This window comes from Argentina silus (assembly GCF_951799395.1).
Source record: "Argentina silus genome assembly, chromosome: X".
Taxonomy (NCBI): domain Eukaryota; kingdom Metazoa; phylum Chordata; class Actinopteri; order Argentiniformes; family Argentinidae; genus Argentina; species Argentina silus.
In genome coordinates, this window is record NC_139653.1 from 24020049 (window position 1) to 24043144 (window position 23096).

At 40.0% G+C, this 23096-nt stretch overlaps 1 protein-coding gene across 1 annotated transcript in view; it reads right to left on the reverse strand.

Moving 5' to 3' along the window:
• Positions 1 to 22787: 22787 nt before the first annotated feature.
• The window catches only part of si (sucrase-isomaltase), a gene marked incomplete at both ends in the record, with an annotated part of 68353 nt that continues 68044 nt past the window's right edge, over positions 22788 to 23096 (reverse strand). The window contains one exon of the mRNA XM_083694639.1: positions 22788 to 22865. Coding sequence (XP_083550765.1) covers positions 22788 to 22865 — 78 coding nt within the window. The remainder of the gene's footprint in view (positions 22866 to 23096) is intronic.

Genomic DNA, 23096 nt, shown 5'->3' on the forward strand with positions numbered 1-23096 from the left:
CTGCAGTTTATCATTCACTTGACTTTATCATTCTCTCTCTTTCTCTCTCTCTCAGCAGCACACACACTCTTGTCGCAGCACTCACAAACACACACGCTCTTTTGCTGTAAGCCAATGAGTGAACCCTGTCCAAGGTAGTGAGAGTTAAGCTCCACACCTGGCAATAGCTCTATCACAGGCAGCTGCCACTGACCATGGTTTTTAAAGAGAGTGTGTGTGTGTGTGTGTGTGTGTGTGTGTGCGCGTGTGTGCGTTAGTGAATATGAGGTACCTTGCTCTTGTGGCTCAGCGAATTCCCTGTAAGCCATTTTTTACTGACAGGTATCACAGAGACGACTCTGTCATTGTGTGAGGGGCAGGGAGGGAGCGAGAGAAATGGAGAGAGAGAGAGAGAGAAAAAGAGAGGGGGAGTATTACACAGCATGGTATCACAGATAAAATGACGTAATTGCAGAGGAAAGGGAAAGGGTGCTGTTCATCTGAGCTGTTTGCTCGCTGTCTTCTGAGCAGCATGAACTAGCCACATTTCGACTTCAATAGGCCTTTAGTGGTCAACCAATCATTTTTCAATGGAATGACAGTGTCTCGTTCACAAGCACACGTGCCTGCAGTTAATGAAAGGGCATGGGCATTGGTGCAGTTTTAATTGGCTTTGTCACAAACAGCCATCCTCATCTCCTTCCATTCTGCAGCTGAATAGAGGAAGCCACATGCCCAACAGGTCAGCAATGAATGAGTCATTCCTTCCCCTTCCACACCACTGGTGTTCTATTAGGAAGACCCTGCTATTACTAACATTTGGTAAAACTGCACACATGCACGCACACACGCACCCACCCACCCACCCACATTAAACCACCTGCAGTGTGTGAATGCACTACATACCAACTAGTCATTACCCCAGTCTAAATAAATAAACAAACAAACATATGGATTTACTTCATTGGATGCCAGTGCTTAATTTGCAGATAAACACACAAAGGTTGGCAACCAGATGGTAAAGCTAGATGACTAATATTAACACCAATGGTAACAAAGGGAAATTGGTTTAGAGGAGGGGGATATGACAGAGGAGAAAAGAAGAACCAGCAAAGCTCCCATTAGACATTCATTACTCTATAAAATCTGCTTTAGAGCAATTACAGTGTTTACAAAACAAGGGCAAAGTCAAGGATACAGGAAGTTTCTGCTGTTTAATGTGAAATGGCAATAACAGGGAAAAATTGCATCATTATATAGTAATGTGATTTATCAGTCCCTATGAGTTCACTGATGTGTTCATACGAGTGGGCAATCAATATGGCCGACTGGGACGTCTGTTTCAGAGAGTCAACATGTAGAGATAATAGGGTCTATTATGTGGCCACTGAGGACAGCAGCATATATTACTAAAGAAAGCTGGGTACACACTACGGCTCCATTTTGCTCATACAAAAACATCAAATGTGAACCTTAATACTCATAATACAGTTATTTAACCGAGATGTGTATAAATTTTTCTTTTAACAATGTTCATGAGATGATGAACATTAGGAACATCCCTTGCTGAATTGCAAAACAGAGTGGTAAGTAAAGTCTAGATAATATTGATGCAGCTTTATCATTTTAGTCTGGTTGAGATTCTACTTCTACTGAAATCTGTTGTGGACATTGGAAAATAGAGCTTGAGACTCCTTGTCTCCTCTCCTGCTGCTTCCATTTCCCCCCCCCCCTTTTGTCTCCCCCCCTCACTTTCTAAAATCGTAATAACACACAGAAAGTCCCCAACTGTGTTGAGTAATCCCTATTAGAAACGCTTCCTTCCTTAAATGTCTTTTTAGTGGCTGAGATCCTCCTAAATGGACTGACTTTTGTAAAGGCATTGACTGTAAAGTAAAAGTGGCAACACATTAAGGTCCCCTTTGTGTAGGGTTTATAAATGGTTTACAATGAGTTAACAAATCATTTATAACCAGATTATTATTACATTCTAAACCTTGTACAAGCAGTTATAACTCATTAGTTTACATTAAATTGGTTCTTGCCAAATAGGGAGTTTGCAATCAGTTTTATAAATGCATCGAAAAATTAACCCTGATGTGAAATCATGCAACATTATTTGCAATGGTTGCACAGTGGTTGCACAATTGGGAAAGTGATTTCCTGAAATGTGGATATTCAGATGGCACCAAACCGATTCAACACATCTTTACAAATTGAAGATGTCTGGTACAGTACAGCTGTCACCATGTGTTTTTCCCCATGGCCAATACATGAAATCCTGATGAAATGTCACCTTAATGTAAAGTAACACAGTAAACCATTTATTTATGAGTTAATAACATTAAATAATGAGTAGCAAACATTTGTAACAGGATTACATCTAAAATAAGACACTCCAAGTAAAGTAGCCTCACATAAGCAATTATGAACAGTAATGAATGTTCATAGGGGACATCAAGTAAAGTGATCCAATATTGCATCATTCATAATAAGTAGTCATAAACAAATAATTCAAATCAATTGTTCATTCATGCTGTCTATACTAGACAGATACGTTTACTTTACAGGTACTTTTAACAAAACATAACCCAATAACAAACTGCAACGGACCAGCTGCCAAATGAAAATAGATAAATAAATAAAACGTTTGAAAGCTGCGTTTCACATTGGCATGTTACTCACATTGGCAACTTACTAAAAAGAGGCTTGCTACAGGTGATACTGGCCATATGTTACTGGTTAACTAGCTACCTACTATTAGCCTAATTTGGCATTGATTTTAGTTAGCTAGTGAGCAACACCAGTGGCCCCACACAATATATAGCTAACGTGTCACTCTAGCAACTGTGTACTATTGTTGTTTAAATGACAAGCTGTTTCAAGCTTACGACAAAGCCACACTGGTGTTGAGCTAGCTATAGCTCTACATTGTCATGATGAGCATATAGCTAGCTAGCTTGTGTAGCTAGTTAGTAGCATCACCTTTGAAGTAAATTGCTAGCGCTATTTGGTTTACATCTCTCTTTTTTCAAGGCAGCAGCTGGCCAAAGCCCACCAACTGTTTGTAAATGTTGTATATAATTTTATAGATTTTAACAAACATTGAGTAAAGATAGTAACACAAGAGAGCTGGTGCCTACAGTTCAGTTGTCAAACCCACTGGCACTTCTGGGTTTGTAATGTTTTTTGAAAGCCTTTAAAAAAAGTAGTTATTTTTTTCTTCAAAATAAGACCTATAAGTGGTTTAAATGCTAGTCATGTTAACTGTAACCACATAACCTGTATGCTGGTCACAGAGTGACCTGTACATTGTATCCCAGTAGTAACCACTAAATCCAAATTTACAGACCTTGACCATCATTGCTTCAGACTATTTTTAGCACAGCATTGCCTGTGGATTATGTACCTTTCATTCTACCATTGTACCATTTGGACAACATAGGGCACTCTTTGGATTATAGAGAAATATGTGTTGAACTATTTCAGTATTAGACAATTATTATTAAATATTATTGTTGTTGTTAATTAATACCCTTTTTACATTTTTTCAGTTATTATAAAATAGTACCCAGAGAGGCTTGGAAAATCATATTTGGGCAATCTTTGTGGTCACTGTTGAAATGGAATTGATCAATAAGTGGAGCGTCTCAGTTTCTACTATATCTGATGAGGGATAGAGGCATCGATAGATAGAGTACATTAATTAAGAGTAAGTACACCCATAATTACACAAATCCGGTGTAAAAAATACAATTTCCCAACCACTGTAAAGCCATTGCAAATAATGTTGCATGACTTCACATCAGGGTTATTTTTCAAATAATTTATAAGTGCATTTATAAAGCATTAATAAATGGCTCCTTATTGCAAGCTCCCTATTTGGCAAGCACCAAGTGAATATCTAAATGAATGAGTTATAACTAATTATAAATGGTTTATAATTCAATATAAATAATTGATTAACTAATTATAAACCATGAACATCTTACAAATGGTACCTTAATGTGTGTTACTGTAAAAGTCTTTAAAACATTTTTTTTAAAAGTTAAAAAGTACATCACGATATCATGGGACCTGTAGAATTCCAAACTCTGCATAATTTAGTCGAAGAAAATTGAGTAATTATGATGTCTCTTATCTGAGAAAATCACAGACCTCAACCAGTTGTATTCTTCTCAGAGGACTCTCTCTCTCCCTCTCTGTCTCTCCTCTACTGTCCTTAACCCTATCCCCCGTATTGATTCGCTCTCTCACTCCTTTTTTTCACCTCCCTTATCCTAATTGTTACCCTCTTTCTCTAGCTTTCTGATCATCTTCTCACCATTCTCTGCCATTTGCTCCCTACATCTCACTTGCCCTACTTTACCCCCCCTTCTCCTTTATCCTCACCTTAAAATCTCTTTCTCTTTTGTCTCTCGTATTTCACCAATGTTTAAAGTTGCAGTCTCTCTCAATTTAATTATTGCCAAATTACCCTGTTATATCTTTAGTGATTTCGCAGTGAAATTAGCACACAGAAGATCTTCACCTGAAACCATCTCTGTCCCATCACAGTCCCATTTAGAAAAACAGTGGCTTGGCTTTTGGCAGTTTGATTTAGGAAGGTACTGCACCTAGGGGGCAGGTTTCTGCAATCCTGCCTACTGCGACTTTAAACATTGAAACATTGATAGTGTAACAAGGCACTGAGACTCTACTTTCACCAAGACCTACATAAACCACACAATGAAGAGGTGCAGCATGTTGTCTTGATAACTGTCAACAATGAAAAAGATTCCTTTGCACATGTCTACCTTTCCACATTTTTAGGTGAAGTAATGTACCTATAAAAATTGAATTTAACATCTCAAAGTTTGTGATGAGAACCGTTGCAGCTTTCATCATGTGAGAGTAATTGTTATGAAAACTGGTCAATTGGGCCTTTATTCCTAGCACCACAAGGACAGACATTTTGCACTTGAAATTATTAATAACAGTTCGTCATTTTCCTTTAATAGATAGAATGAGTTTAATTTGAATGGATAGTTTCCTGTTGACTGTACTCACAAGGTCATCTCCAGTCAGAGGGTGAGAGATTTACTTCCTGGAGTATAAAATCACTGTGCCACCAGAGGGGTTTCTCTAGCTCAGATGACCCGGACGTGATGCAATCACACCAGCCCCATCTCCAGTGATATTTAACTCGTTTACCGCATCAATGAGCTGGCCAAATGGCGAATCACTCTCTGTGCCTTCTTTTGATTTGATTTGTAAGGAATGTGAATGTGTGTGTGGTTGTGTGTGTGTGTGTGTGTGTGTGTGTGTGTGTGTGTGTGTGCACTTGTGTGCATGCCTGACTGTGTATGTGCCTGCGTGTCCCATTATGTTTTGATTTGTGAAGGTGTGTGGCGTGCGTATGCGCACTCCTCAGTGATTAAACCTCAATCTGCTGTCTGCTTGAAAGGAAGAATGCAGGGTTTTTCTTCTGCCTATTATTGTTTGGGATTTACAGATTAATCTTCTAACATTTTTTCTGTATTTCTTTACCGTATTGGTCCATACTTGAAAAAAGGTTTGAGGATATGTTCTATATCATCTGCATGTTCAATACATACTACATCTGTATTAATCTGAGTGATTATGTCGATCTATGGTAATGACACATTAAAGACGTATTATGACCTATAATGTTGGCCATTAAAATAACAAAGATGATATCTACAATGATGATGATAATAAGGATGATGATGATGATGACAATTATGATTGATATCACCTGAAGTCGTTTTGTGGTGACAGATGTGTTTTAATTGAGATTATTAATTAAAGTAATTCTGCTCATATCAATTCCGAGTGAAAATGACTGTGTGAGGCTTCTAAACAGCTGTCTGAAGCTGCCCCTAGACGCTGATCTGAGGTGGCTTTTGCATTTTCCCACTAATGGTTAAGACGTGTATGGGATGGTAAGCTGACCCTAGTTCGGTGCCCAAGGGCCACTTCCATCTAGCACACCTGGAGTCTGACTGTAGAATCTATCCTGAGATTAGTTTACCATACAACAGAACTCTAAGCATCCATTCAATCACCCTCCTGAAACACAACGCTTTAAAAAGCCGATCAGTGTGCCCTTTAAGGTCCTCTAACGTCTTTAATTCGGTAGATAACAAATTGTATTCACCAACTTGGGACCCCTGACACTCTCCTTCTGTTTATAATTTTAAACACACGTTAGTTCTGGGAAAGTATGTCTTCTCCTCTCCCCTCCTGATGATGAGGCAAGGGAACAGTGGCTAGTAAGGACTATTGAGACATAGCCAGTGTCACACATACATTGGGCACAATTAAATTAATTAGTGTCCGTTCAAGACCTGAATTAAATTTAAAATTAGAATTGAGCATGCCCAGTCACCTCATACCCTTGCTGGCCCTAATTACACACCCACGACATCCAGTCCTGATGCTACCTACGCCCCCTCCCCTGCCCACTGTCTCCTCTGCCTAGGAGTAAGTGGTGGATAAGTGAAGGGAAGATTGCGTGGGTGCAGCTTGGTGTCACATGTGAAATGATTCGTGACAAGTGATGTGGTTGTTGCAGTGTGTGTGTGTGCATGTGTGTGTGTTACAGTGTGTATTGGTGGGGTGGAGGTTAGTGTGTGTGTTAGTAAGTGTGCGTGCACTGTGTGTGTGTGTGTGTGTCTGTGTGTGTGTCTGTGTGTGTGTGCGCATGATGAAATTGCTTGTGAGGATCTGGTGAGACAAGGTGTTATTGGGCTGTCAGCACTGTAGCTCTGCTCACTAAATGACGGGACGACATACAAATCTGTGTGTGTGTTGAGGGATGAAAGAAGTTATATCATGTCTGTGGTAGCTTTTGTGTGTTTTTCACAGTAATTGTTGAACTTTTACATTTTAAAACAAAGCTATCAAGAGTCCAACAACTTCTGATACAAAACAACAGCTCTTAAGTCTGCCAAAAATGTCAGTTTCTTCCCAAAATCGAGAGAATAAAGAAAAGATACCGTTGAAAAGCCTGTACCTGAGTGACCAGAGGCATACAGTACAAACCACTCAAACCATACTTAATCTCAAACTGAACCAAGGTTGGTAATATGTTGGATGACAGATATTCGCAAAAAAAATGCAGGGATCTAATTAACTAAAAACATAAAAATATTGAGGAATTCCCTGTCCCTGTCACCTAAACAGCTGAGGGATGGGACTGGAGAAATGTAACCACTCTCAAATTCATAGATCGAGCTATGGATGCAAGGCCTGACCATCCATGAGACGAAAATTATAGTTTTAACAATTCTTTACAGCTTACAGATAATTTTCGTTTTAACTGACACATTTTATTTAATTCCACCTCTCAGCTGGTCTCAGCCCATCCCACCCTCTCTTGGTTTCCTTGTGAAGTGGTCAGTGTTTTTGCTCTTAAATGAAACTGGTATACTGATCTATCTATACAAATCTTTTCCAGCCATTTGTGATTTTTAATATGAGGCAGACAAACTAAATCCTTACCTTCTCCTTTATAAGATTATTGATGAAAATGTTTCCGTTGTGAAACCTTTTTTCCCATATATATATATATTTTTTTTTAATATATATATTTGAGTTGAACACAATTATTTGCTGTAATATTTGATCTGACTACTGTACAATTGAAATTGTGACCAGTTTTGTATGGCTTGTTTTAAAATGGTGATACTTTGGACAGGATTTCATTTTCAATGTACTGCAAATTAGATATTGTAATATGTATAAAGGCAAAAAGGCCCTTTTTAAATAGAGGATGAGCTTCTCTTAGTAATCTGCTAGAGAACAAGTTCGGGTAAGTATAGTTTTTGAATGAGTGAGAGATTCAATGCTTTGATATTTCATATGTTCAACCTCCCATTCATATTCATTATATGACTAGGCACATTACATTTTGCCATTCCAAATAAACAGAAATATTTTTTCATGCAATTTCAAGGAGTCATCTGGAGTTGGTAGTGACATAAGTAAATATGTGAGCTGGGATATGGCTAAGGAGTTGATCGGTGTGATTCTTCCATAAATAGGCATTTCCCTCTTCAAGGTTGCAAGATCTATACAGTGTTTACAAGACAATTGTGCTTACAATTACATTGTTTACTATGGAGTTATATTTTGGGTTCTGATGGGGTAAGACAGTTGAACTAAGCTCATGAGGCGTATTTTGGATTAAAAACGGCAAATTCTGCTGAAAGGTGACTAGTTTGCATCCCTGGGAATTAAAAGGAGGCATGTTCCAGTATTAAGTTGTGCCCAGATATCCAGTAGATAAATATCCAGAAGTAAAGAGTAGCAAAAGAAAAATGTCTGTGTAAGAAAAAAAGACCATCAAATCAAACAGATAGAAACCATGAGAAGCACTCTTGACAGTCCGTAGAAAGCAATCACAGCTCTCCGTAAACCACTGAGTAGGCAAAAAGGCAATACTATTAGCAAAAAATCTTACAAATGGTAAGTAGCAAGAACCCAAGTAGCAAGAAATAACAAAAGTTTAGAAACGAAAAGCGGCAGCCAAAACGTTTGTCAGCTTACTCTCACAATGTGTATGAAACATCTTCTCAAATACAGTTCCCTGCAAGTAATGGGACAGTGAAGCATTTTTTCTTCTTTTGGCTCTACATTCCAAAAGTTTAGATTTCAAATCAACAATTACTATGACGTTAAAGTAGATATTCTCAGCTTTTATTTGATTTTTATGCATAGTCCCCCTATTTTAGGGTACTCAAAGGTAATGGAACAATTGGCTTGACAGGTGTTTCTGGTAAGTCAGGTGTGTTCATTCACATCATTTGTGCAGGCATAAGAGAGCTGTCAATGTTTAGTATTGATTCTAGGCTTTACATTTGCCATTGGAGTTTGCTATTGGTGTCTGTCAACATGAGGACCAAAGAGGTAAGAGGTGTCAAGAAAAGTCAAGGAAGCCATTATTAGGCTGGAAAGTCAGAAAAAAGAACCGTCAGAAACATAGCCAAAACCTTAGGCTTGCCCAAATCAACAGTTTGGAACATCATTGCAGTTTGCTAAAAAGTAGCTCAGATCTGTGTCTGTGAGAAGGAACACATGTGGTGTGATGTCATATTGCTGGGTCTACCTAAAACAGTGATGGCAACATGACAAGATGGATGCAGAGATGGAGATGCAGAAGCCCTCCTCCAGTTCTATGACATCATTGACTCTGCAGACCCCTAGATGTGGTAAGTCAAATACTACAATGTTCAGTCATATTATAAGGTGTGGAATCACTGTGACATGTAATAGAGATTTTAGAATATCACTTACTGCATACTGTACTACTGTTTTTCTGACTGTGTCTCAAAATGAGTTTTGGTGTTTTGATTTTAATTCATCATGGCAGGTTAAAAATTAAAACTTTAAACTTGTTTTTATTGACTCCCTTTATACCCTTTTTTTTTTACTACCCCGCCCCTGTAATCTCACGTCACATTCCCCTCAGCTTTTGGAAGTATTCATAGATATAGAATTGTATGTCACTTTATTATGGCAACATGATCTCTCACTAAGTTCGTATTAATTCATACAAAAAGCAGAACACCCGGTTCATATGAAAAGCTATGAATGCGACTTGCGTGGCGGTTAGGCAGTATTAGACATTAATTTCAAGTGGTTAGGGTTAGGTATGTGACTTACAACTAGCGTGGTGGTTCGGCAGTATTAGGCATTGACTTTGAGTGATTAAGGTTAGGGTAAGTTGTCAGGGAAAGGCATTAGCAAACATAAGCATCAGCAACAAGAATTAGCACAAACCATACATTTCACAATTTGAATCAGCAGTGTTAGAAGTTGGGGTGCTTCAGTTAAGTACACAATTGTGATAGAGGGGCAAATTCTAACAGAAATATGCAGTTTGCGAGAACTTTTATTTTGACATCCATTCCCGATTTAATCTGACATACTGACATACTTCATAAGAGTAGCTATTGTCTATATACGTAGGTCACTTACGTGGACCTTATAGATCCGATGAGAAACGTTTTTTTTTAGGCGGGGGGTAATTGCCCCTCTGCAAAGTCCTCTTTTGTTTTGCAGCTAATTTGCCTTCATTCTATGGTAAGAACTTTCTATACTCTAATCCTAAAAGGCACCAGAAATTAGCATTTAAAAGCTTTTTTTTTTTTTAAATCTTTCCGGAGGGGCATGTCCCCAGACTCCCCAAGCAGGTCTGTTTCCCTTGCTCATGCATTCTTCTCTCCTTTTCCACCCCTAAACAGTTTGCATCCCTGAATTCCCCTTCAGTGGACATTGAGGAGGCTCATCACTGTACCGGTCCCCAAACCAATGGTCACAGGTAACGAGAAGAACCTGGTGGAGCTGTCAAACTGCTTTGACCTTGATGTTCCCGCTCCATCGGCCCCTGACGCCCCCTCGGATTCCTCTCCCACCCGGACAACGGTGGTCCTGGCCACAGCGGTATCCTCAACTCCTGCTGGTGCCACCAAGCCGCCCCAGGAGTCTGATGCTTCACCCTGGCCCCCTAGCTGTGCTGTCCTCCCGGAAGTGGATACCCCTCCTCTCATCCAGCCGATAGCTGTTCCATCACCGCCTGCCCCTCCCCCTAAGTCCCCCACATCTGCTCAGAGGCCCCCAGTGAGTGGCCAGCCACACCAGTCTCACCACACCCCTCTCTTGCCCACCCTCCCCTATGCAACAGCTCCCCCCACATGGTCCCCCTTCTAGGATTTATTTTTGTTTATTTAACCATTATTTTAGCAAGGAGTCCCATTGAGACCAAAGTCTCTTTTACAAGGGAACCCTGCATACACACAGTTTACAACCCTACATAATACAGATACAAAATTACAACATTATAAAACACAATCTAGAAAAACAAATACATTTTTCAACAACAAGGTCCTCAATCAAAACTTTAAAATACCGGAGTGGCACCAAAACAACCAACTGAAATGTTCTCTGCAGATTGTTCCAGCAGTGAGGTGCACCACAACTAAAAGCGAATTTAACCAATTTGATGGAGACCTGAGGAACCTCAAAAGCAATTGATGTTCTTGAAATTCAATAATGATGGGAGTTTATGCAGTAGGGCTTTATACACAAAAAGGGAGTAAGAAAGAGATTGAGATTTTAACAAGGTCCAGCCGAAAGTATGTAATAACGAATATTAAAACTATCACCTGTGATAAAGCGAAGGGCGCTATGGTAGATGGAATCCAAAGATTTAAGAGTAGTGGCTGCTGCACTTCGGTAGATGACATCACCATAATCAAGCAGTGGCATGAAGGTTGATTGCACAATCTGCTTTCTGCTGTTCAAGGAAAGGCAAGATCTAGTCCTAAAAATCGTAGCTTTTTAACAAGCTTCTCTGTATGTTTTCTGACCAAATCTTTGTCAAACCAAATACCCAGGTATTTATAAGTGGGGACATGCTCAATGGGGGCATCACCCAAAGTATATATGCATAAATCAGATTTAATAATCTGATTTAAATCATAAATCAGATATTATGGTAAATAACTAGACCCTAGACCCACCCTAGAATCACCAGCCAATTTTAAAATGAGAAATGGGCTTGGACTATTACATTTAAATGCTAGAAGCCTAAAAATAATTGACTTCTTCAATACATGGGCTCAGCAGGCAAACCCAGACATTCTCTGAAACATGGCTAAATTTGTCAGTGCTGAACAATGATGTGTCCTTCAATGGGTATACCACATTTAGGACAGACAGAGACGGAAGAGGAGGAGGTGTGGCTAATTTTGTCAAAAACTGTTTTACTGCATCTGTTCTACTGTCCCACATCAATATGAATGTTTAGTCCTAAGTGTGTGCTTTGAAAATAACTATTTCTGTGATAGGAGTGTATCGCTCACCATCTGATCATCATAGTGCTCTTGATAACTTAGCTGCACTTCTATCCTCCTATATACATTCTGAAGTAGTAATAATAGGTGATTTTAATCCAGACTGGTAGTCTCACATAAAATCAAACACCAATGCGATATAATAATATACATAAATTGAAATAATATACATAAATCCACCCTGCTAGACATCATCCTAACAAATAGGCCATATACATATGTAGCCTGGTGTTTTTGCTAATGACATGAGTGAAATGAAAGGATAAACAAATATGCTCCACAATTTTTAAACATTTTAACGAGCAAGGTTTTTTACATGATCTTTATTGGTTCAATCTTTCCCTTCTCAGCTGCATACCTGACCCCGATTTGGCTCAAGAACATTTCTCATCTATATTTACATGGCTCCTTTAAATGCCTTAGAATTAAGAATAGAACTAATCCTTGGTATTCCACAGAACTTTCAGATCTCCTTTTGTTGAGAAACCGGGGCTGGGCCAAAGTTAGAAAAAAAGGTCTCAGACAACTGAGAAATACATGCACCTCATCAGTTAAGAAAGTTAAATCAAGCTACTTCCTAAGTGCTATCTTGGATTCTGCTGGTTATCCTACAAACAATTAACGCTCTGAAGCATGGAAAATCCTCTTCCTCCCTACCTAAGCAAGTTTTGTCAAACTCTGGCCTCATTACAGACAAAATTGAGATAAGTAATGCCTTAAATCAGCATTCTTTATCTCTACAGGCTTTTTATTTGGGAGAAATGGTGGTTTGGCTGCTCTTCCAACTCCCCAGCCCCCAGTTGGCTCGATGAGAGATCAGATCAGCTACTAGCAAATCTTTGTTTTCATTTGAACAATTCTCTACTTGTGATGTACTACCTGCTTGAAATTGACTTAAGTGGGGCTAATCTGCCAGGCCTATTGCAGCTTTCGGCTCCCCTGATTGCAGAGTCACTGACATATTTTTTATCTGACTGTTACCTACCTGCTATACCAAAGGTTTGGAAGGCAGCTCATGTGCTCTCTCTCCATAAAGGTGGTGACCCCTCTGACCTAGATAACTACCGCCAATATCCAAGTGATCTTGCCTTTCCAAAGTATTAGAGTCCCCAGTCAACTCCCAGCTAAGATCCTTTTTATCTTTTGTATTCTATTCTAAATGTGCACCAATTCGGTCTCAGGTGCTACACTTGTTGTAGATGATGTGTTAAATTGCCTAGATCAGAAAAAAACATTGTGCTGCCTTATTTATAGATCTCTCCAAGGCATTCGATACGTTTGACCATTACCTACTCATTCAGAGTTGTCTGAAATAGGCCTGGATCAGGCTCATGTAGCTGGTTTGAAAATTATTTAATGGACAGAACACAGTGTGTATTAACTGGTGTTAAATCAGGTTTACTGGAAATAACAAAGGGTATCCCACAAGGATCAATTCTTGGTCAGTTTCTTCTTACTAGTTACATTAACAATATTGAATTATCTGTAAATAATTGTAACCTGCATTTATATGCCAATGACACCGTTGTATGTGCTATTGCCCCCACGATTGAAGCTCTTTCTGAGCTATAGTCTGCATTTACTGTCCTACAGAAAACATTACAGAAAGCAAACCCCGTCCATCCGTTTACAGCATTCAACAAACTTTTTGAATTTAACGTTATATCTACGTTCTCTACTTTCTAACTTTCATAGATCTAAGAGAGACATTGGATTACTATTTGTACTATTACGTCTAAAAAAGGAGGAGGGGTCGCTATGATCTACGAGGCGTCTAGGTCTTATGCCTAAAACAGAGATGGTGTTCTTGTCTTTTGAGGTTCTAGTAATTAAGTCCTTGCAGAAAGACCATATGCATAGCTATAGCACGGTACTCACTCCGTAGACGCTCACTCTGATTACTCTTTATAGACCCCCTGGGCGGTACTTAACATTCCTTAATGAATTTGCAGTTCCGGCCTGATCTGGTAATTCAGGTTGATAGGATTGTGATATTCTGAGATTTCAACATTCATATAGATGATGATGCTGACCCGCTTAGAAATGCTTTCTTAGCACTTATTGACTCAGTTGTTTTTTACAACATGTAACTGGACCTACCCACTGCCATCACCATACTCTGAATTTAGTTCTATCGCATGATATTGATGAAGTCTTACTATTCCCTTACTATTCCCTCATGACCCTGTGCTATCAGATCACTTTTTTTTAATCACATGCCAGCTCAGAGTAGTAACAAACTACCTTTGCCCAGAACCTAGATATATTATTAGCCGTTCTAAAAATTCTAGCACTGCTCAAAAATATATCGAATCTCTCCCGGACTCTTTTCTACAATACACGGATCCCCTGAACAGCAACTCATTCCCACATGTCTATGGATGAATAAGACTTTGCTCTCCGAACGACCCTCTGCTCAGAAGCAAAAAGCAGAGGCACAAGAAATTAGCTCCCAGGTATACTGATGCCACCCGTGTCCTTAAAAAAGCCTCAAGAGTACTTGAACAGAAGTGGCGCTCCATTTAATTCGGCGTTTTTCACATTGCCTGGAAAGATAGCCTATGCCAGTATAAACAGGCCCTCACCACGGCAAGATCCACCTACCTCTCAAACTTGATTGAGGGTGAAAAAGCTAAATCCGAAATGTCTCTTTGATACAATCACAAAACTTAGAAGTAGATGTCGCGGATGCCACTACTGTATCGCAGTAATGCGGAGACATTAGAGACTCACCCCGAGCCTTGTACGGGATACTGTGCAAATAAATCATGGACAGTTTTGAATAGAGACTCTAAATCGAGCCTAAAGATCTATTGTTGCCACTGAGTGTGGTGTGTTTTGTTTGGTGCTTTTTTTCTTCGCAGGTGAACCGGAAAGGTGACGCCGACAGGGTATAAAGGTGACGGAGACATGCGAAATAGGAAACTCTACGGTAATCGCCCGAACCGCTCCAGTGTAAGGACTGCGCCTCGTGCAACGCTCACCATTCTACCTCTTCGTCGATTCCAAGCACGCTGCGCTGTCCCCGCCCGAGAGACAACCGCTGCTGCCGCTATGGTAGATTGAGGCTTCCCGACACCGCTCTCTAGCCCTCTCAAAAAGGGACGTGATTCCTGAGCTACACATTAAGTGTAATGACATTATGGAATACTTTGATGAAAAAATGGACAAGATCAGAAATCAGACTACAGTGGATAATGTGACAAACAAGGTGAGTATTGGTTTATTGAATTGTTGCAACTCCCCAGTACCCAGGAAATGGGCTAGTTAGTAATAGGGTTTTGGTAGCTTTTGATTCTTAACCCTGAGACATTCAGCAAACTGATTTAAGCCATCCAGTTGTTTACTTGACCCTATTCCTACTGGGCTAGTTCCACTCTTCAACTTCCTACTCCTCAACTCAGACAAGACTGATGGGCGTTATCCGGGTCTGGCTGCAGTAATGGTTTTTGGGCCATAAAGCCCTACTGCATAAACTACGGGCTGACCTAACCTCGTTATTGAAATTTAAGAACATAAATTACCAAACTCGCTCTCAGAGTTGGTTAACTCTTGAGGTCACCACCGAATTGGATAAATCCGCTTTTAGTTGTGGTGCTCCTCACTGCTGGAACAATCTACAAAAAACATTACAGTTGGTTGTTCTGGTGGGAAATTTAGGGTGTTGATTGAGGACCTCTTTGCTGAAGGATGTGATTGTTTCTCTAGATATGACATTGTGGTTTTATATGATGTATTGATTTCTATATTTTGTATGTGTTGTTTTGTAATTATATTGATATTGTGGAAAGCACCTGCAAAAGTGGCGTTGGTCTATCCCTAACCCCCTGTATAAATAAAGGTTAAATAAAATAACCCTTTTTTTTCTCTTTCTAATTTTGGCGGTGGAGGCTGCAATGTCAGTACTTATTTTAAATGTTCTTTGTTTTCAATTCAACCTCCTCCAGCTCCAGACTACCCTTCTCTTCTAATGCCGCCTCTCGAGCCTCTAGTTCTGCTCACTCTGCCTCAGCTTGCATGTGTGAGGCCCTACTCAATTGGCCACTTCTAGTAGAAGTAGATGCCATGGATCCACCACTAGAAGCACCACTTCTAATACTCCTACGATATATACTGCCTGGTGGCTGTGCAACAGAAATACTGTCCTCAGGCCTGACAGCTTGATTGGTGCTTGTCAGTTTGAGAAACCTCCTCCTTCCATCCCTCCACTTCATTTAAATAGTCATCAAAATTCATAATTTTTGCTTCAAACTAATTGTTATAACTTTCTATTTCATTCTCTGATAACAGCATATGCACAGTTTCATGGATTCCAATTGTCATCACAGATTGATGGAGTTCAGAGCGCAATTGAACACTTCAACACGCTTCCATCAGGGCACAGGAATGGTCCCATTTCACTCATTCTCATTGTACATTTTCCCAGTTTATTTTCCCGGATCCAATCAATGACATCAATTCAGTAACTGCTGCAGCCGCATCAGTCTGGCTTGGTTCAATTCAACCGCGATAGTAACTTTTTATTAAAACACTTAATGATGGGTCCACTTGTTTATGTGCATCAAACAGCGTCACATAAAAGCGCTTCACAATCTGGTTAACAATTACAATAGCACAGTGCAGCAACACAGCAACCATTCACTGAACTCAAGTCCATCAACACATTGCATGTAGCAGCATTAGCATTAACCATCAATTTATTTGGTCCCAGTCCAATATCTATCAAAACTCTGAAGGTTTGGAGTCAAATCCTTCCAAATGTAGTATCAACTACAGCAGTATCAACTCTGTTACAAACAATACAGCAGGAATTATTCATGTAACTTGCAAGTTCAATTTCCGTGCATGCAGAAACACAACAGCTAATGTCCAACACTGTAAGGGGGTTTGTATTATTATCAGGGAGGATGTTGTTCGGAACTTTAAAATTAATTTTGCAGAGATGGCAGATTTCCACTAAACTTATGTCAAATAAAATAATTTTCCCCATTTGTTTTTATAAACATTTTACTCTTTAATCAAGCACTATTTTCACTTGTGCTCAGCTGTAAACACTGTTATTGCCAAATTCAAAACTGCCAAATTTGCCTGATTTCCACTGCAGAGTTAATCTATCTAGAAAGCTGATTAAGCAAGGCCCTAAATTATTCTGTCTCGTGTTTATTTCCGTGATTATTTTGTTACAAGGAAGGAACACAAATGTCAGTAATTTCTACCACTGAAGAATGGATCTTTTCAAACATCCTTCACAGCTCTTGCCCCCACCTGGTGGTGGCTTTTCAGCAGCACTTCACACATCTATAAAACTACTATCTGCCACAGTATGCATACAGTAGGTCACTGTTTAAAATATGCATTGTCATTGCAGGGGTGGACTATTTCAAGGGACGAGTGGAAATTGTTTAAATATCAAGTTCTCTCAACAGGGACCAATTTGTGTTTTTCAAGTATCCATATCTACTCTCATACTGTTTATAGACATCACGCATTCACTCATATGCATAGCATGCGACAGCGCAGAGATCCGGGGAAAATTTGACATAAAGAAGTATGAGTCAACTTTGATAATGCAACCTAAATAAATAAATATAAATACAGTTTATTTTGATTCTATGGATTACAGAATGAAGTTAGGAAATTTCCTGCAAGATAGGTTTAATGATTTGGGGTTTCAGTAGGATTGTGACTGAGTATAAACATTCCCCCACCCATTTGTTAACAATGGGTTGCAAACAGTCTAACGACCCGCTTCAGGTTTTCACCACCTAGCCAATTTGTTTTTATTTTTTTATAGACTACCACACAACCACCCTGTTATGGTTAACTGCTTGTGTTCAGTTCATCAACAAGTTGCTAAATAATTCTATAGGCCCTATTGGATGATTCAAAACTGAAACCACTGTCAATTTCAAGCTCAATGACGATTAATCTCCAATGTCGCACGCGGCCGTATCAGCCCTGGGTCCCTCTCCTTGGTGTGGAGCGGATGTAACAAACCATGCAATAGAGGCGACTATGTTCAACAGTGTTACTATCATGGATGGACATTTTTAACCAAAAAATACACCATAGCCTACTGTAGGCTATTAGAACGGACAAGCCACCATTTGTCCAATATATTCTATAGAATTACGTTTACTTTTTAAACAGAAAATAAGTGGATCTCCGGGAGATGCAGCCATCAGGCTACAAAGAATGGAAGCACAGATCTTGAATGAAATAAACAGAACTCATGACTCATGAGTGTCTTGGTAATGACTTGTTGTCTTTTCTTTGCAGTTTGTAAACATTGAGATGAAATTAAATGTGCTCGTAATCATTGGGCTTTGTGGCACAATTATATTGTTATGATTAATGAATTAAACAGGACAATGTGGCCTATTAGAAACACATCATGCAATAGGCTATACAATTATAATCCATTAAATAAAACTTTAGGTTACGGTATGTAACCCTGGTTCTCTGAAGGAGATGAGGAAGACATCTCACTACAGGATATGTACTCTTGCATACCCTATTAGCTGAAACCCTATTCAATCACATCTGGAACAGGCCTGGAGTAAGCACATCAAGAACCAGGGACAAGTCCCAAATGGGACAGGTGGCCTGGAGACCATACAGATGTGGCGCGCTCCCTTCGCAAAACGACGGACCTGGGAGTGAGCTGTTTCACCGAGACCAACATGGCATGCTGGATGGTGGCCATGTAGCCTTTAATGGCAGGTCCTATAAGAAGGAGAAGGCTGTGGGAGTGGAGCTATGAAAAGGCACCACTCCATGCCTCTCAAGCCAACCGACTTGCTGTGGAGGGGGCTCTCGCACCCTGAATTGTCCTGAAATAGCGCTCCGAGTGTAAATTGGACCACTCACAAGTTAACCCACAGATGGGGACTCCATTAACATGGGGTGCAGGTGGAATATTTGGCCCTGTGATTGGGATAGCAAGTCCCTGCGCAATGGGAGGCACCAAGGTCATGCGTAAAGACGCTGTGGTATCTCTGCCCACCGAGGTCTCTCTGGCCAATGTAGGGTAATCAGAAGAAAAGACAGAGTGTGCGACTTCACTCTGTTCAGAGAGGGAGAAATGAGGCTGACATGAGAGAATGCATAAAGGAGCGTGTCTGGTTACTAGTGAGCCAGCACGCGCGTCCATACCGAGAGGAATGTTGCAATCCTTTATCACTAAAGACAGACGGCAATGTGCGTTTTCCTGTGAAGTGTAAAGATCTATGGTGGCCCTGCTGTCACATCTTGGAGACAACCATGCTTCCGCGCCAATGGAGAGAAGGATCCAGATGTGCTCTGAGTGCTATGAAGGAGGCCAAGCGGGACTACCACTATCAGGAGGCCATGCGCCCAAGTAGCCTCCAAGTAGACACCTACAGTATGAGTCGTGGCTGGACGAAACACCTCGAAGCATAGGCGAAAAGCCTCTCACCTGTCCCCGATGGGGGCAGCTCGAGTTGAGATCGAGACCAGAGTCACAAGGTTTGTCTCTTAGGTCAGTGTGAGCAAGCTTTTGGCACTATTTTTCCAGAAGCCTAGGACGAGCAGGTATGCTGTGTGCTCTGCTGCCTGAACAAGGTGACTGCATATATAAACCAGTTGGTGTAAGTGAGGACCCTCAAGCCCTTCTCCCGAAGGAAGGCTATGGCTACTTTGGCACACTTCGTGAGTGTCTGTGGGGCCAGAGACAGACTGAAAGGTAAGGTTAGATAGTTGTATGGATTGGTTCTATTGGACACATTTTTACGCAATTCATTTTACATGACTATTTGTTCCGTATGCATTTTGGTCACCTGACTGTCTCCATGGGCTAGTGTTTGTTATTATGCATGTGCGGAGGGAGTCTGTGCTCCTGCTATAAAGCTTTGATTCAGCTTTGGGTATTGCACCATGGCCCAAAACCAACCTCCGAAAACAGAAAGGTTCCAATCCCAAAAACCAAAGATTACAATTGTAGACACTCTCGCTCCCCTTTGCAATACATGTAACCTAATTTAGAAATGACCATCGGTTCTGTAGTAGCCGATCATGCAAATTAAGTTGGTAAAGGAGACGTATGCACTACGATTGCTTTGAGAATGAACACCTCAGTTTACTGTGAGAATAAATTACTTTGATTCGGCCTATAATCACATTATGTACATATCGTTTTGATATATAATAATATAGATCTTCCCTCTAACACAATATTAACAACTTGAATGGGTATGTCATTGAGGTACACTAAAGCCTATCCATTATAATTGCTCAAAGATGACCCTAGGTGGTTGTTTTGCAGAGGTGTAATACACCCAATAAAAAGGCAAATATACTCACTACCGCTGTCATGGTAATCATGCTCTGCTGTCGTTGACAAACTGTATTAAACAGTGACCTACTGTACATAAGGCTGGATCGAAGCACACTCAACAGTACATCTATAAATGTGCCTGTTATGGTTGCCATAAGTAAACCAAATCTTAGCCACAATTCAACCATAAATCGTCCCGAACTGGTTGCAGTACAATTGCCAGCTCTTGTCGACAATTTTAGAATTGTCTGGTTGCCATAACTAAGCCAGAACTGATTGTCATAACTAAGCCAGGCCCTTGCCATAAATGGGTCAAGCCTGGGCCAGAATGTTTGTTCTCTGGCTCTGATGGCCTCCCTAAGCCCAATCTTCACCATGAAAAGGTCACATCTTGGCCACTTGGAATGATGGTCCAGAAGAGGGCCATAGCTAGTTTCCATTACTTAGCCAGGCCTTTGCCACAAATAGGCCAAGCCTGGGCCAGAATGTTGATGTGGCCTAAGTACAACTTTGTTTTCTGGGCTGTAAGTGGACCATCTCTGATGGCTGGGCTTACGCCCAATCATTACCATAAAAAAAAGCCTACATCTTGACCGGCATGTCGATGTGGTCTAGTCACCACTTGGAATGATGATCCAGAAATGGGCCAGGTCTGGTTTCCAAAACTATGCCAGTTTGCCACACAAAGGCCAAGCCTGGGCCACAATGTTGACCAGACCTGGCCCATATCTTGCCCATTTATCACATACCAGTCAAGTTTGCAAAGATCAGGCTGAGGGTATTACAGCCAGAGCCGGACCAATTCTGGCCCAAGGAACAAATCTCTACTTGGGCAAAACCCCAATGCTGGTAGAAAGCAGATGTGGACCAGATCTGGGCCGTCATTTCTCTGCTGACTTGGATATGTGCAGTGCGCTCCTTAATGATGAAGACAAATCCCTTGCTGTCCTTTTTGTAGAAGTGTGCAACATGTATGTCATCATTCTCAATGGCAATTGAACTACATATTTGTGTGATTTCCTGGGTTCATTTTCCCCACTGTACTCAACAACAATGAAGTCTCCATTTTGTAACTACTGTATGATTTCCCACAGTTTTTCGGCTGTGCCTGTGGAAGAAACCATTTGGAACCTTTTTAAATTCCATGTAGAACCCTTTTGGGTTCCCTATTCTTATGATGGAAGATGGGTGAGAAATGTATTTCTGATTTCATTTCCCCAAAATATACTCTTAGCTTTCATTTGGCACCCAATTTGATATGCTCTGATGAATTTCACATTTTGATCCTCATCGGTCGTTTTACATGGAACTGCCTAATGTATAGTGTGTTAGAGATAATGAATTCTAGCAAGCAGACGAGCATACAACACCTCTTTGATGTTGGCAAAGCATTTTTTCCTCTTTCATGTTGTTTTATCCTTCTTTTTTTCATCATATAAATGTGCCTTAGTGGATACAAAGGAAAACATTGGAAACATGGCAGAATAGATCACTTTCCCACCATAGAGATGCCATTTGCATTATAATATTCTGTCATAATCAAAATCTTTTCTTTGAAAACACACACACACACACGATTCCCCTACACACTTACCTTCCCGTACCCATTCTCACCCCCCTACAGACTGCCGATTAGAGAGGAAATCAATTTGAGGTCCCTGTGGCTAAATTTATATCATTATGTTTACTGCAGAATGAATAATTGATTATTGTAAAGTTATATGGGAGGGTAATGAGACGTGACACTCAGGTAGATGACTCGCCACAGGTGAGAGACATAATTAGTGTCTAATTCCATTCTCACACACACACACACACACACACACACACACACACACACACACACACACACACTTAGCATCACACTCCCAAAAGTTTTGGCTTCAGTAAACACAATACTTCTCCTCTTGGTCTGCTGCAGGGTTTCAATTACAACATGGGGTGCATCTCTCTCACACTCCCTCTTCTCTTCCCTCTCACATCAGTGCAGATGAAGGAAAAGAGATGAAGAGAGCAGACCAATGAGAATGTGTCTTGGAGGTGCTCTGAAAATAGAGTGCTTTACACACATTATACAATGAATGTCTTCCTTTTTAAATGTTTTTATTTATTGGTTATATTTCAAGTTCTAGGGCAGGGGTGTCAAACTCATTTTCACCCCGGGCCACATCAGCATCATGATTGCCCTCAAAGGGCCGGTTGTAACTGTAAGACTGTATACATGTTACTTCTCCTTAACATATTGTAACAAATAACTGTCTGCATTTGATTATTATTTATTGTGTACAAATGTACAAATATTGTACATGCATTTACATAAATGTAAAAATATATGTAAGCACATTGCACTGTTATTATAACATAAATCTCTTTAATTTATCAGGTTAAGAAACCCACATTAGTCCATCAATCAAATGTTTTTATAAAAATAATTTCTAACAAAAGTAATCAGTATTAAACCATGTTATACACATTACATGTTTGACACAAAGCAGATTATTTTCTCTAACATTTTTACATTATTTATTCAATTCCAGCATTATCTTTAAAGAAAATGAAAATAGATTTTTTCTAACAAATTATTAGTCTTTAAATGATTGATTTATTATCAATATTCAAATAATACATCCTTTGGTCATTTGTTGTGGTGATTAGATGTTCGTTTTCCACGTCATGGAGAAAGGCTGACTTATATCACATGCTATCGCAGTGGCATCCACGATCAGCTCCTACAAGGAAAGAGACAATCAAATGGAAGAGAAGATAAGATAAAACGTTTCCCTCATTACCAAACTGAAAACCTGGTACATCATCTATTGACAGATTAAATGGATGTACATCCGTGTCTTAAATGCTCAGATGCCAATCTCATATGAGCGTTTAGAAATACATATTAACGGAAGTATTGCTTATGAATTCTTACTATGTAATAACACTGCAGGAAAATGAAAAAACACTAA